This window comes from Haematobia irritans, chromosome 3 (assembly GCF_050003625.1).
Source record: "Haematobia irritans isolate KBUSLIRL chromosome 3, ASM5000362v1, whole genome shotgun sequence".
NCBI lineage: Eukaryota > Metazoa > Arthropoda > Insecta > Diptera > Muscidae > Haematobia > Haematobia irritans.
Genome location: NC_134399.1, coordinates 43,786,692 through 43,803,117, shown reverse-complemented (window position 1 = coordinate 43,803,117; position 16,426 = coordinate 43,786,692). Strand labels below are relative to the sequence as shown.

General features: G+C 35.7%; 1 protein-coding gene and 4 long non-coding RNA genes across 5 annotated transcripts; 3 read left to right on the top strand and 2 right to left on the bottom strand.

Moving 5' to 3' along the window:
* Positions 1 to 1,069: 1,069 nt before the first annotated feature.
* Positions 1,070 to 4,345, bottom strand: LOC142229728 (transcriptional adapter 1-like). The gene is made up of 2 exons (XM_075300295.1): positions 3,427 to 4,345; positions 1,070 to 1,432 (listed from the first exon to the last, which is right to left on the bottom strand). The coding sequence occupies exons 1-2, from the start codon at positions 4,269 to 4,271 to the stop codon at positions 1,306 to 1,308; spliced, it is 972 nt and encodes a 323-aa protein (XP_075156410.1). The 5' UTR covers positions 4,272 to 4,345; the 3' UTR covers positions 1,070 to 1,305.
* A 1,847-nt stretch (positions 4,346 to 6,192) lies between these two features.
* LOC142231722 (uncharacterized) lies at positions 6,193 to 6,691 on the top strand. Its single transcript, XR_012720885.1, has 2 exons — positions 6,193 to 6,420; positions 6,478 to 6,691. It is a non-coding gene; the product is annotated as an uncharacterized LOC142231722 (long non-coding RNA).
* Positions 6,692 to 6,787: 96 nt separating this feature from the next.
* On the top strand, positions 6,788 to 8,273 carry LOC142229626 (uncharacterized). Its single transcript, XR_012720446.1, has 3 exons — positions 6,788 to 6,906; positions 7,397 to 8,002; positions 8,060 to 8,273. It is a non-coding gene; the product is annotated as an uncharacterized LOC142229626 (long non-coding RNA).
* Positions 8,274 to 9,554: 1,281 nt separating this feature from the next.
* On the top strand, positions 9,555 to 10,021 carry LOC142232318 (uncharacterized). Its single transcript, XR_012721094.1, has 2 exons — positions 9,555 to 9,784; positions 9,852 to 10,021. It is a non-coding gene; the product is annotated as an uncharacterized LOC142232318 (long non-coding RNA).
* A 2,225-nt stretch (positions 10,022 to 12,246) lies between these two features.
* LOC142231679 (uncharacterized) lies at positions 12,247 to 12,783 on the bottom strand. The gene is made up of 2 exons (XR_012720861.1): positions 12,525 to 12,783; positions 12,247 to 12,456 (listed from the first exon to the last, which is right to left on the bottom strand). It is a non-coding gene; the product is annotated as an uncharacterized LOC142231679 (long non-coding RNA).
* Between the last annotated feature and the right edge of the window lie 3,643 nt (positions 12,784 to 16,426).

Here is a 16,426-nt window from a genome sequence, read left to right as displayed (position 1 = left end):
TAATCGGCCGAAGCCGTTTGTTTTACTAAAATGTGTAATTATAGAAATTTGGACTGCTTTAGCACATTACTAGCGTATTTTTATTGAACAAAGGCATAAAAAACAACAATAAAAGGTATTTTGTCCATGCCTTGTAATATTCTTTTAGAACTTATAGACTTTTTAGTAGTCAAAATTCAGTACTTTGATATTATAATGGCAAAACAGATTTTTTTGTACAAACTCAATCTTTTTCAAAAAAAAAAAACGTCCCGCTATATTGAACAATTGTTCGCTCAAAATATTTTATTGCAGCTGCTGTTAATTGTTGAAATGGAGAACTCTTTCAATATTCAAATATGTAGGATCCGTAATATATGAATCAATTTAATTTTCTCAATCTTCTACATTTTATTGGACATGGAATCATGTTTTCCCATATGGAGGACTTTGAGCTTTTAGTTTTATTTGTAGTTGGTATTGTTTTTATTTGAACGTATTGACGAAGACCGATTAACCGAAACCGGTCTCTTGACGCCGAAGGTCAATTATCGATTTTTGACCTAATGCCGAAACCGATTCTTCGCTCAAGCTGTACAACCCACTTGTTGGGAACAATAATTGTACAACTTTTTTCGTTCAATAGTTTTACGTTCCCCAGAACCTTTGGGCATGTACAATCGAACGATAATAAATTTGAAACCAACATACCCAATACGGGGACTATTCATCCACTCCTGCGGGAATCTCATTCTTCATATTTCGAAATTTCCTTGTTCCCATTTTAAGATTCAGGTGTGTGAATTCGTTTCCTCCTTCCCTTCAAACATACGCGTCTGAGTTGTCCCTTTGCGATACAATTTGATATCTAAATCTCCTTCATTTTTTCTCCTCGTCACCACTATTAAAATTCGTTCGGTTAATATGATAACTGGTAAAAACTGCCTGCTTAATTCCTCTTCAAGCGCAATCGTATATTCTTCTTTAGATCAAACACATATATTTAAAATATAGCGGTTCAAACTTTTACTAAAGGGGTTTGCATTAAGGATTCACGATCATATTTGTATATATAGAATTAGAATAGATATTTTATGATTTCTTATTTTATTTTAATTTATTAAGTTACAATTAAAATTGTATAACTTCAAGGTTGTACATGACACATAGACTCTTAAGCTCCGATTTTTAATTTATTCCATTCGCGGTGCGATTTATGTAAAAAAAAAAATATTTGCATTCAGTACGGCTGAAGGTTGAAAATCCTTTTTGCTAATTGTAGTTCTACATTTATTACAATATGTGTACAATAATTGAAACGTAATTTCAGTGCATCAATTGTGTTAACCTTTCCATATTGATGGCGTAGACGGAATGAGATGGTATTAAGTTGTGGTCATTAAAAGCTCTTTGACAATCCTTAAGAGTTATTTCTTTAGTTTTCTTGGCATGTCTGAAAAAGTTATGTAAAGTATTAATAGAGATTATTTCATGTGAACATTGTCTATTATATACAAGCGTAGAGAGAAAAGTAAGGAAAGTCTAAAGTTGGTTGGGTCGACTTTGTTATACACTGTACCACTTTGTAGATAAACACTGTCGTTGCCATTCAAAAAACATCCTATGATTCGACCTATTCAAATCATTTGCAACTACATAGCATCCTATATATTTTCTTCTTTAGCGACAATATTTTTATACCCTGCTCCACACTGTGGAACAGGGTATTATAAGTTAGTGCATATGTTTGCAACACCCAGAAGGAGACGAGATAGACACATGGTGTCTTTGGCAATAATGCTCAGGGTGGATCCCTGAGTCGATATAACCATGTCCGTCTGTCCGTGAACACATTTTGTAATCAAAGTCTAGGTCGCAGTTTTACTCCAATCGACTTCAAATTTGGCACAAGTATGTGTTTTGGCTCAGAAAAGAACCCTAATGATTTTGGAAGTAATCGGTCCAGATTAGATATAGCTCCCATATATATATTTGGACCGATATGGACTTATATGGCCCCAGAAGCCAGAATTTTACCCTAATTTGCTTAAAATTTTGCACAAGAAGAACAATTAGTACTATAGTCAAGTGTGTTAAATTTTATTGAAATCGGTTCAGATTTAGATATAGCTCCCATATATATCTTTCGCCCGATATGGACTAATACGGTCCCAGAAGCCGGAGTTTTACCCCAATTTGGTTGAAGTTTTGCACAGGGAGTAGAATTAGCATTGTAGCTATGCGTGCCAAATTTGGTTGAAATCGGTTCAGATTTAGATATAGCTCCCATATATAGCTTTCGCCCGATTTACACTCATATGACCACATAGGCCAATTTTTTGCTCCGATTTAGTTAAAATTTTGCACAGGGAGTAGAATTAGCATTGTAGCTATGCGTGCCAAATTTTGTTGAAATCGGTTCAGATTTAGATATATCTCCCATATATAGCTTTCGCCCGATTTACACTCATGTGACCACAGAGGCAAATTTTTAACTCCGATTTAGTTGAAATTTTGCACAGGGTGTAGAATTATCATTGTTGCAATGCGTGCCAAATTTGGTTGAAATCGGTTCAGATTTAGATATAGCTCCCATATATATGTTTTTCTGATTTCGACAAAAATGGTCAAAATACCAACATTGTCCTTGTAAAATCGCCACTGCTTAGTCGAAAAGTTATATAAATACCTCTAATTTTCCTAAACTTCTAATACATATATATCGAGCGATAAATCATAAATAAACTTTTGCGAAGTTTCCTTAAAATTGCTTCAGATTTAAATGTTTCCCATATTTTTTATTAACATTGTTTCCACCCTAGTGCATTAGCCGACTTAAATTTTGAGTCTATAGATCTTGTAGAAGTCTATCAAATTCTGTCCAGATCGAGTGATATTTATATGTATGTATTTGGGACAAAACTTTATATATAGCCCACAACACATTCGATGGATGTGATATGGTATCGAAAATTTAGATTTACAAAGTGGTGCAGGGTATAATATAGTCGGCCCGTCTTTAGACTTTCCTTACTTGTTATTACCTGAAATAGTTATAAGGGCCTAAAAAGAGGATAGATTAAACGTACAAAAAGGGCATTGTAGGAATATTGTTATCGTACATTGCCTAATTTTGCCATACGATCTCTATTTTAAACTGAACCATTGGATATCATTGACCATTTAATACTAACCAATGACAAGAAGTTGTGCAGAAGTAATCAAACGGCATGGCTATAGTATCAACTATTAGGTAAGGTTAGGTGGCAGCCTATCACTGAGGTGGGATAATCCACCCCTGAAAAAACTCTTTGATGTTCTATTAATTCTACTGCTGCTACTAGGAATTAAATACAAATTCAAAAGCTTATATCCTGCGCTTCTATAGTGGTGAAGGGTATAAAAAGTAACACATAATTGTCGATTTCCTTAAAATAAAATACTCACATTTCTTCACAGGCTGAAAGGAAAGTAACGTCATCATTTGATCTGCGCATAAAGTTTGGCGAAGTAATTTCTTTATCCAGCTCAAGAGGACCATCATCCAGTTTTTGCCTCGTAACAGTATTGCGCAAGGATGGATCTCTTAAAGACGCTCCTACGTCATAGAAAAATGAGCCTTCTCCAGTTACTTTGTAATGTTCTTTTTTCATTATTATAGCTGAAATAAGATTTTTAAGTAGTACTTGTACAGCCATTGCAACATATTCAGCTACACTGTCTTCTACGTTAACTAGTCCACACTCCCAAGCTCCTATAAGAAATCGCCCCAAAATAAATCCCGCATCGGGAAGAAATAGTTCATGTACACAGTATCTTTGAGTGGGCAATATTTGAACATTAGCCTCAGTTCCAGCGGCAGGTCTAATTACTTTCATGGAATCTTCTAAGATGAAATCCAAAAAGTCGTAGGGCTCAAATGTAAATCTATCACTTGAAACTCGGGAACTTTTCTTTCTCTTTCCTTTTTTGCTTCCACTCACACTTCCACTACTGCCTGTGGAAGACGACCCAATGGCCCCTAAAGACTGCTGAGCTCCACTGCTGTAAGGTGATGTTTGCTGGGGGACCTGGAACGCGTCTATTTTGTTCAGTATAGCTATCAGGAACTGATTGTGAAGATGCATCTTATCCGGTGTCAAAAATTTACGTGACTCGTAGTCAAATTGTTCTTTGGACCACTTATGTCGAAACCACAATTTCATATTAGCTAAATATTTGGGAGCATTTTCCCCCAAAGCCATCATCAACGAATTCTTGGCCAGAATAACCCTTTCACTAAAATCTGCCATTTAACAAAACAAATATTTTACTCAATCCGCACAAACAAAATAAACAATTCGACATTTATTATTTTTTATGTGTTATGGTTGCCAGGTTATTTATTTTGCAAAAACAAGTCGATAATACAGTCTCTACAATAAAATACAACCAGGACGACAGCCGGCATTCTGTCTACGAATATCTTTTATGTCTACGAATATCTACGAATACTGGATTATTGTCAAGCGGAACCTAAAGAAGACAAAAAAACTGCTAAGGACGAGCAGCAGTTCAAGGCAAACTGGCTTTCTGCGGCGAAGAAGGTGGACATGGTGGCTGTACAAAATCTGATGGCAGGTGTCAAGCGTGAGGCCCGGCAATTCGGATTTGGAAAAGCGAAAGCCTAACTGAATATTTTTCCTGAATTTTATACTAATTAAACTTGAAAAATAAATATAATTTGATTTTTTAAATAAACGATTTCACCGATTTACACGCGTTTTCCCTTGACCAAATTTTGACCGTATCACCCTTTATACCTAAACCCTCAAAAAATCGCTTCTGTAACATATAACCCAAACACATATTGCTTCAAGCATATATATTTTCAGGATTGGTGCAAACAAAATATTGTTTGTATTGTTCAAACATATTATGTTTCAGCTTAGGGCATACACTGGTAGTAAAAAATTTTAATGAAATTTTCTTTTTGTGGATATATTTTTAAGGCGCCAATTGTTACTTCCATTATTTTACTTGCAGCATACTCTCTAGGTCTCTCTTTCTCTTTATAGTCTATTCCTAATTTAATATATGTTTGCATCTAAGCATATTATATTTACAAACATTTTATATCCCAAACATACACGCTCACAAAAAATCGCTTCTGTAACATATACTCCCAAACATATTTTGCTTCAAGCATATACATTTTTGGGTATTGCCCAAACATTTATATGTTTGATCTCTTCCAATATATAATATGTTTGAAAGCATATTGGTCTAAACAATATATGTTTGGGTAGTCTAAGTTCCAAACATTTTGTATTTTTGCATTCAAATTCAATAATGTTGTCTTCCAAAAAACAATATGTTATTATGTGAACATATAATATGTTTGGAAGCATTTTGCACCCAAAAATATTATATGCTTAAAAAAATTCTCCCAAACAATATTGTGCTCAAAATTTTATTTATTTATTTATATATTTACAATCATAATGAATTATGAAAATAAACAGGTAATATAGGTGCTAACAACATAGGCCTGAATGCTCAAAATTTTGTTTCTGCCCAATTGTATATTCCCCGACATCTTTCTTACTTCCACGAGATTTTTTAGTTCTTAGCACCTTTTTCTGTAATACAAACATTGTAGAAGAAATTATTCAATTGTATGATTTTTTTTATTTTAATTTTACCTTTTGCCGGACGGGGATTCGAACAGCGGACCACACAGTTTGTAAGGATCAAAGAAGTAGCTGATAAATTGCCCAAGGAAAAATAAAATGTTAATTTTGTAATAACAAGCAACAACCACCAACTTAATTCTATATCGCTCCCTGTTAAATAGCGCTCCAAGCTACTAAACACATATATGTTTATAGGCTATTTCTAAATTAATATATGTTTGCATCCAAGCATATTATATTTACAAACATTTTATGTCCCAAACATAATATGTTCTAACATATTAACATATATGTCCCAAACATGTTATGCTAGTTTATGAACATTATATGCTTGCACTCAATAATATTGTGTTTAAAAATGTGTGCTCCAAACATATAATGTGTATAGCCAAACATATGAAAAACAGTCTTTTTCATCCGTGTAACATGTTCTAACATATTATGCCCATCAAGGCGGGCATGCTAACCATTGCACCACGGTGGCAATGTTTAGTGTAACTTTCCCAAAAATATCGTGTTTGGACGTTCCCCTGCCAGCATTTCAAAGTTCCATTTCAACCTCATCGTTACCACAGACTCGTAAATGTCACTTCAACCATCATGAAAAGGTACATCAAAAAGTACATGCAAGTAATTTGCCATCCCTACTGTTAAAAAAGCCATTTTTTTGTGAAACGCCAAGCGCAACCAGCTTGTTATATTTTAATTAAATAAAAACGAAAATAAAGTTCTGAAAACATAGATTATACGCTTAAAATTGTGAAAGGTATATTGGTGAACAATTTGGTGATTTTCCAAATGGAATAAAGTGATTGTTTTTCAGATATTTTACAGACACGCTGCCTCCATGGAATAAAAACACTGGTTGATAGACGCAGCAACATGTAACTCGCTACTTGTAACTCAACATCATCATTAATGCCAAAAATTATGTTAAATGTAATGTGATAGTGGTATAAATGTTATATTTTTAAGAATTTGTAAATGTTTAATCAAATTAATAAATATCTAAACAAACGTGTTTTACTCGACCACAATGATTCTTTTACAACTATCTTAAAATGCACTTTTTCTGATTGTTTGGAGGGTCCCTTATTGGCGTCGTTCTAAATTGATGGCATATTATTCTTATTATTGATTTGTTACTATAAGAAAATACAAAATTGAAATGTTTTTAATGTTACTATAAAATAATTAAGGGGATGCTGAAATAAATTTGTCGTTACAATACGATGAAGACTATACAGTAAAGGTGTGTGCGTGAGATAAACTTTGAGAGTAGTAATCAATTCCTAAATTTTTATATTTATATATCAACTTGTTTTTGTAACGTAGTCTACATATAGTACTAAGATATGTACTTAGTAATAATGTCAAGTTTTTGCAGTCCTTGATTGTAGTCCTAATATTTTTATAATTTTTTTAAGTAAATTTAATGTAATTCTTTATTTTGAGTATCCCTGTAACCGTATATGACCATTTCGGCTTGGTTGTAAAATGAGTTAAATAAACTTTTTTCTCACGCAATGCACTCACGTTATTCGTTTAGGAATTAGGAACAATTCAATAAAAAACTGTCGCAAACTAAATGGATATTAGTTTTACAAATAATGTTGATTTTGCAGAAATTTTATTCGCACATTCACGAACTGATTTTATTTTTCACTCACTGTTTATATGTTTTAATCCCATTAACGAGAGGTGCATTGAATTTTATTCACTATCGCGTGATTTCTTTGCAGGAATTTTACGCGCCCACCTTTACAGTAAAGTCACCTATCACTTGAAAAGGAGTCGCTAAAGAAATGGACTTAAAATGTATTTATTTTGATACTTACCTTGATTGATGGAAACAATATGCAGCAATTGGTGAAAAATGTATGCCTGAAGTCAATGAATGTCAACAATAAACTGATTTAAAACTGAAAACAACGAAATCCAAAACAAAAAACCGTTGCCTAACAACGTAATAACTTTTAGTTTTTCTTCCTAATTACATACATCTTACTCAGTAAGTGGGAGTCGGGCATGAGAAGATTTTACCTATGAATACTATATCAGATTTTGGATTTATAAGAACCATTTTTGTTTGAGTTTTTGTAAGGGACATCCCTGCCAGCATTTCAAAGTTCCATTTCAACCTCATCGTTACCACAGACTCGTAAATGTCACTTCAACCATCATGAAAAGGTACATCAAAAAGTACATGCAAGTAATTTGCCATCCCTACTGTTAAAAAAGCCATTTTTTTGTGAAACGCCAAGCGCAACCAGCTTGTTATATTTTAATTAAATAAAAACGAAAATAAAGTTCTGAAAACATAGATTATACGCTTAAAATTGTGAAAGGTATATTGGTGAACAATTTGGTGATTTTCCAAATGGAATAAAGTGATTGTTTTTCAGATATTTTACAGACACGCTGCCTCCATGGAATAAAAACACTGGTTGATAGACGCAGCAACATGTAACTCGCTACTTGTAATTCAACATCATCATTAATGCCAAAAATTATGTTAAATGTAATGTGATAGTGGTATAAATGTTATATTTTTAAGAATTTGTAAATGTTTAATCAAATTAATAAATATCTAAACAAACGTGTTTTACTCGACCACAATGATTCTTTTACAACTATCTTAAAATGCACTTTTTCTGATTGTTTGGAGGGTCCCTTATTGGCGTCGTTCTAAATTGATCTATAAAGGCACCTAATAATTGCACTCATGCGAAACATTTTTGTAGTAACTTGGCGTGGTACAACTTCTCAATAGTGACGGCGCTTTTCCGACGAGTTTTTGATGTCGTATATGATTGTTTTCGACGTAGTGGGGATTCTCAAAAGAGTCCCCAAATTCAAAAAATGTTGGCAGGGATGGTTTGTTGATAGAGCGGTGGCACCTTTGCATTTTGCTGCGGCTTGAACTCGCCGGATTCGTTTCCGCTCATATCCACTTACAAATAAATTTATGTGCCAAGTGGTCGATAATAACGTTTTTACGTTTCACAAATTTTGTTGGAATACTAAAAGGTAGGAAATGATCCCAATTGTGATCTTCTCACATATTCAGTTAGTGGCATGTTCCCATATTGTGAGCGACCGTCACAAAGCCAGATTTTTCTGCGACTGCACAGGAGCAGGGAAATTTGGGAAAAAATTCCGGGCGCTACACTGAAAGCAAATTATTGTAGGCATAGATAGATGTCAATGGTAACATAGAAATATTCCAAAAGACAAATGGAATTATTGCAGGCAGTTAGAACTATTTCTAATGAATGTGAGTAAATGAATACACTTACATAAATGTTCGTGTGTGAACATTGTGAGAAAAAAATTTATATAACACGTATATTATGTTCCTTAAATTCTGGTTAATTGATTTCGAAATCATTTACTCATAGTTATCTGGTATTTATAGCCGTACACAGAGAAAAATAGTATTCTTCTTTTGTGAAAATGGTTCACTTTTGGAAAAATTGAATTATTTCGAATAGTGATTATCGAAGTAATAACATTTTATTACCCGCCGTGGGACAAATGGTAAAAATAAACAAAAATAAACATAGTTATTATAATTAACTTAAGTTCCAATCATAATTGTCAAGAACATTAGGGCTTGTTACCTTATGATTCCGTGACAACTTTAACACCTCCGTTTGACTATAATTGGAGATAACCAATATTTATACCTTTATAAAATATTGAGTTACACTCAAAAAAAAAAAAAAAATAATGGAATTTTCTAAACAATGAAAAAAATTGCTAAAGTTAAACCAAATGGTTATAAGAATTTGTTCCAAAACACGTATCAAGAAACTATCTATACGTCGACAGCCGAAAACTAATATTTGAGATGTTGACCATGTCCCTGCCAGCATTTCAAAGTTCAATTTCATCTTCATCGCTACCACAGACTCGTAAATGTCACTACAACCATCCTACTGTGATGGGGGGCAGCATATCATAAAGTACAAAATGTACTTCATACATGTATTTTGCCATCACTACTTTTACAAAAGCCATTTTATTTTTTGTGAAACGCCAAGCGCAACCAGCTTGTTATATTTTATTTAAATAAAAACGAAAATAAAGTTCTGAAAACATAGATTTTACGCTTAAAATTGTGAAAGGTATATTGGTGAACAATTTTTGATTTTCCAAATGGAATAAAGTGATTGTTTTTCAAATATTTTACAGACACGCTGCCTCCATCGAATAAAAACACTGACTGATAGACGCTGCAACATATAACTCGCTACTTGTAACACTACCTCATCATTAATGCAAAAAATTATGTTAAATGTGATGTGATAGTGGTATAAATGGTATATTTTTAAGAATTTGTAAATAATTAATCAAATTATTAAATATCTAAACAAACGTGTTTTACTCGACCACAATGATTCTTTTACCACTATCTTAAAATGTGGTTTTTCTGATTGTTTGGAGGGTCTCTTATTGGCGTCGTTCTAAATTGATCTATAAAGGCACCTAATAATTGCACTCATGCGAAACCTTTTTGTAGTAACTTGGCGTGGTACAACTTCTCAATAGTGACGGCGCTTTTCCGACGAGTTTTTGATATCGTATATGATTGTTTTCAACGTACTGGGGATTCTCAGAAGCGCCCCCAAATTCAAAAAATGTTGGCAGGGGTATGACTCCAATGAGTTGACCCCTTAAATTCTCAACCTCATACATGTTTTTTCCAACGGGTTGCCTTATGCGACATTTCAGCCATTGCTTGCAAAGCTTGGCGTTTATGCCCTTGCTAAAGTCGCTCTGAACAAAGTTTCTCCTATACACCTCCTGTCCAGCCTTAAAATGTGTTTCCCTAGCTCGCTTGTTATAGCTCTTGACATTCCTTTCGTATGCGTCATGCAACTTCTCACTAATCCTACGATTTATCAGCTGCATTTTATCGGCCTTGGGTAGAAATTGGACGCTTCCGTCAGATAATGCACCAATCCTCTTAAGGATCTGATAGGCCTGTGCATGTGTGATCATATTATACCCAAATAAAGCATAATAAGGAGTAAGACCAGTAGATGAGTGGACGGTTGAACGTAGAGAACATTCTATTTTTGACAAGTTTTCATCCCATCTGTTCTGATCACTTCCGAGGAAACTCCTTATACTGCTTATTATAGACTGATTTACTCTCTCACTAGCATTAGCTTGTGGGGAGTGTATAGCAGTCTTCATATGTTGTATTCCATAGATTTTCATAAGTTCTTTAAACGATTCACTCAGAAATTGCTTACCATTGTCGGAGTGTACCGTTTCAGGAACTCCAAACTTATGGAATACTTCCTGGGTAAGAAATTTGATCACTGACCTGGAAGTAGCCTTTGGAATCGCCTTCAGCAAAACAAATTTAGTTCTATGATCTAGAACTATAAAGATATGCGTATTTCCAGTACGGGTACGAGGATATGGTCCTAGGAAATCAATATAGATTTTCTGGAATGGACGCTGGGTTATAACTTCATGTCCCATAGTCGGTCGAAGAGTTTGTTTTGGATGTTTGTTTTCCTTGCAGCTCTGACAGTCCTTATGAAGTTCCTCACATCAGTCGATAAAGTTGGCCAATAGAAATATTGTCTAACGTTTGACACAGTCTTAGTGATGCCACCATGACAAGTGTTGTCCTCATGGGACTTCCGAACAATAGAATCTGTCATGCCGCTTGGAATCCAAATTCTCCAACAATCCTCTTCATCATCCACTTCACCTCGATTGAAAAGAACCCTCTTGTATACAAGTCCGTCTTCTGCCTTCAAATCCGGCAAGGAATTCCTATTCTGTTGAACAGTGTCCATTAAAGCCAAGTAATCGGGGCTTGTGAATTCTGGAGAACTGAAATCAATGATCGAATTATCACCAAAAGAAAGTTCCTCCATACTGAGACGAGATAGCATATCAGGAACAACATTCTTCGTTCCTTTCCGATGCTCTATTGAGAATTTGTAGCCTTGAAGTTTCAAGCTCCATCGTGCTAGCCTACCATTCAAGTACTGTTGCTTCATCAGCCATTTCAGACTTGAATGGTCCGTAATGACTGTGAAGTCCATAAGCTCTATGTATTGACGGAACTTGTCAATGGCTAACACGACGGCAAAGCACTCCTTCTCAGTAGTGGAATACTTTTTCTGAGCCGCATTCAATTTCTTCGAGAAAAACTCAACTGGGTGTTCATGTCCATTTTCGTCCCTTTGAAACAAGACCGCTCCTACTCCCACATTGGAGGCGTCACACTGGACGAAAAATGGTCTTTCAAAATTTGGACTAATCAAAACTGGACTGGATATTAGTCTCTTTTTCAATTCCTCGAATCCCTGCCAACATTTTTTGAATTTGGGGGGCGCTTCAGAGAATCCCCACTACGTCGAAAACAGTCGTATACGATATCCAAAACTCCTCGGAAAAGTGCCGTCACTATTGAGAAGTTGTACCACGCCAAGTTACTACCAAAAAGTATCGCATGAGTGCAATTATTAGGAGCCCTTCTGGATACATTTAGAAGGACGCCGATAAGAGCCCCTTCAAACAATCAGACAAAGTGCATTTTAAGATAGTTGTAAAAGAATCATTGTGGTCAAATAAAACACGATTGTTTAGATGTTTATTAATTTTATGAAACATTTATAAATTCTCATAAATATAACATTTATACGGCTATCACATCACATTTAACACATTTTTATGCATTAATAAGAGATTGATGTTGAGTTACAAGTTGTAAGTTAAATGTTGTAGCGTCTATCAGCCAGTACTTTTATTCCCAATGGAGGCAGCGTGTCTGGAAAAATATTTGAAAAACTATCACTTTATTCCATTTGGAAAGTCAAAAATTGTTCACCAATTTACTTTTCACAATTTTAAGCGTAATAACTATGTTTTCAGCATTTTATTTTCGTTTTTATTTAAATAAAATATAACAAGCTGGTTGCGCTTGGCGTTTCACAAAAAATAAAATGGCTCTTCTAACAGTAGTGATGGCAAAATACTTTCATGTACATTTTGTACTTTTTGATATGCTTCCCCCATCACAGTTCGCGATGGTTGTGGTGACATTTACGAGACTGTGGTAGCGATGAGGATGAAATGGAACTTTGAAATGCTGGCAGGGATGAAGATACAGCCTCTGGGGTAAAACAAAATTTCGTAGACTTCTTCAGTGTATCGGTAATAGGGGCAGTGAGGGTAGAATAGTCGGAAATAAACCGTCTATACCATCCCACGGTTCCTAAAAATCGCCGAACATCCTTTGGGGTCTTAGGAGGAGATATCTTGGATATTGCCTCGACTTTAGACGGATCGGTTTTCAATTTGCCATCGCCGACAATGTATCCAAGATATTTCAACTCCTTGTAGCAAAATCTTGACTTTTGCATATTAATAGTTAAGCCAGCCGAAGTAAGTCGTCTACTCACAGTTTTCAACATATCCATGTGGGATTCGAAATTTGATGACACAACCAATAGGTCATCAAGATATACGAAAACCCTATCTCTAAATTCTGATGGAATGACCCGATCCATCAGACGACACATCCGCTGGGCGGCGTTACAAAGTCCGAAGGGCATTACCTTGAATTGGTAATGGGGTCTCCCTTGGACTGTAAATGCTGTTTTGGGGCGGCTAGATTCCTCTAAGGGAATCTGCCAAAAGGCATCTTTTAAGTCAATTGCTGATATGAAATATGTATCACCCAATCGACTGAAAAGGCCATCTATATTGGGCAGAGGGTACGCGTCTTTTCTCGTAACCTTATTGAGTTCGCGTGCATCCAGGCAAAGCCGATTCTTACCAGGCTTAATTACCAATGTCACCCTGTTGTTCCATGCCGCATCTGTGGCTGGTTCAATTACATCCAAAGCTAACATTCGGTCAATTTCCGCATATGTTAGTTTTTGAACAGCAGGTGAGACGGGGTAATAGCGCATTTTTCTTGGCTCAGCATCGCCTGTGTCAATGAAATGCTGCTCTAAATCAGTTCTCCCTAAACCAAACTTGCTAAAGCACCGAAACTCAAGTTTAACACTTTCAAGAACAATTTGTTGTTCTTGTGTTAAAGTATGTCTCTGAGCGTCCTCCTCCTCTATTGACAATTCATTTATACTCATACTATTGAAACAGATGTTGAAGCCAAACTTCCTCCAAAAATCTATACCAAGAATAAGTTCTTGGGATAAAGTTGGCACAACATAAAAGTACATCCATTCGGACTTACCATTACACTTAACAATAGCCTTAATTTTTCCTACAATATTTAAGGCATAGCCATCCGCTGCATTTATAACTGAACGAAAATCGAAAATATCAATTTTCATCTTAGCAATATTCTCGAAGCAGTTTTTACCCACACATGAAACTGAAGCTCCACTGTCCATGAGGCCTTTTAAAATATATCCATTTATTTCAACATCCAAATATGGACGTATATCTGTGTCAGAAGATAAAGTTGAAATAGATAAAGATTTTCTTTCAGATTTTCGATTTTGATATCTGAGTCTAGTTTTCAAAATATTTGTCGAAGGTTTTGGGAAATCTTTAAATATTCATCCCTTATCTTATTATAATTTTCTAAACGCACCTCGTATGGAACAATTTGCTTCAATTTCTGTTGTGGAGTTCTGTCACGGTTATGATTCCGGGAAATTCCGATACTTATTCTGTACTTATCTTCTAGGTTAACTCCTCGTGGTCCATTTCGGTCGATAATAGGGTAAATTTTGGTGTCTGATGTTTCAGAACTACCATGAATACTTATTGGGGCTGTTTGGGGTCTGAACATGATGGCCCCGTCCGCATCATGCTCTTTCGATTGTTTTCCTTGCATCTTGCGCAGTTTGGTGTGGTCACATTATCCATACCACATCTATAACAAAAAATGCGCCTTTCGGATTCACAATCGATAAATGAATGGCCAGGTTGTCGACAGTTCCAGCATGTCAATTTGCCCGCATTGGAATTCAGCTTAAGAGCCTCTAACTGATAATCCGTTTGAGTCAATTCATTAGGCTGACCAAAATCCCAATCTGCTGTCGAGTTCAATTCGTTTACCCTACGAGCCTGATGTGGCGGTCGGTAAGAGTTGCGCTTATAAAGGCTCCTCTCAGCACGCCTACATTCCTCAATCAAACGATCAAGACTATAAATGGGCATTGGGAATATTAATTGGGCTAACCCATCTTTGAGGTTGTCCTTTATTATCCTAACCAATTCATGCTCCGGAACAGACATACGCATTTGATTATTTAAGTTTATAATCTCTTGAAGAAATGTGTCAGCCGATTCATTGTAGGATTGTCTCCTCTCCATAATGCTACGTTGAATTTCGAAATCACCTTCGAAACGCTGAAACTTTCTTTTGAGATTATATTTCAAAAAGTCCCATTCGCAGAATGGATTTTGGCGCCTGAAGCTCCAAAACCATTCATAAGCATTGCCAGCTAATAGGTGATGGAATCCTTTCAGTAGTACATGTGTCGGACAGTTCGAATCCTCCCTTATAGTTTCAACCCTAAATATAAAATCCTCTACACTTACTGATCTATCATGCCCATCAAAACGAATGCCCCATTTTTCAAGATTCCATTGTTCTGGTGTTCTTGAAAAATAATTCATCGAAGTGGCCGTGGCAAAGTTCTGAGCAGGGGGTGGTGGGGGTTGAAAATAGTCCTGTCTAGGTGGTGGAATACTGGATCCCTGATGATACTGTGGAACATTTCTAGGTGGTGCGAAATTTGTTGGAACATTATTTCGAAAATCGTCCCTAAAATTCACCTGAGGAATATTATCCATTAAATTATTATGTTGTTGTGTCGGTAATGACGTTCCTGAATTTTGTCCCTGGGTCGGTGGAGGTGGAAAGTCAAGATTCTGTGGCTGAGGATTACTAGATACCGGTGGAATGTTATTTTGAATATTCCTCTCATTAGAAATTGCCCTTTCAGACCGGATAGTCTCTCTCACAATCTCTGGAATTAGTTTTCGTAAATTCTCATTTACCTCCTGCATCGCTCGAGCCTGTGCCACGCCGACAGCAGCTGCTACATAATCCTTCAAAGCTAAACCACTACCGTTCACTATAATATCGTTATTCCCAACATTATTATTATTCTGAACATTATTCCTGTTTCCTGTATTATCGACCGTTTGGTCATTCCTTTGAGATCTAAATTCATTTCGTATCCCTATCGCAGTTATGCTGCTATATTGGGGTGAGGGAATGCTATTTTCTTCATTCGATGAAATAGTCTGTGGATCTATAGCCAAATCTGTCTGGTTTTCTCCAGAATCTACGAGAGTAGTGTGTGAGAAATTATGGAATTAGTTTTCGTAAATTCTCATTTACCTCCTGCATCGCTCGAGCCTGTGCCACGCCGACAGCAGCTGCTACATAATCCTTCAAAGCTAAACCACTACCGTTCACTATAATATCGTTATTCCCAACATTATTATTATTCTGAACATTATTCCTGTTTCCTGTATTATCGACCGTTTGGTCATTCCTTTGAGATCTAAATTCATTTCGTATCCCTATCGCAGTTATGCTGCTATATTGGGGTGAGGGAATGCTATTTTCTTCATTCGATGAAATAGTCTGTGGATCTATAGCCAAATCTGTCTGGTTTTCTCCAGAATCTACGAGAGTAGTGTGTGAGAAATTATGGTTATCTAAATTTAAATTTGCTTGACTCCCAACTCTGGTATTCGAACTTGAAGCAAGTGTAGTCGTTGTGGTAGGGGTCGTTGTAGTCATT

Coding starts and splice junctions, on each gene's coding strand:
- LOC142229728 (XM_075300295.1), bottom strand. CDS start 4,271: ATGGCAGATTTTAGTGAAAGGGTTATTCTGGCCAAGAATTCGTTGATG. Junction 1,433..3,426: donor CTTTCAGCCTGTGAAGAAAT/GTGAGTATTTTA, acceptor TAACTTTTTCAG/ACATGCCAAGAAAACTAAAG.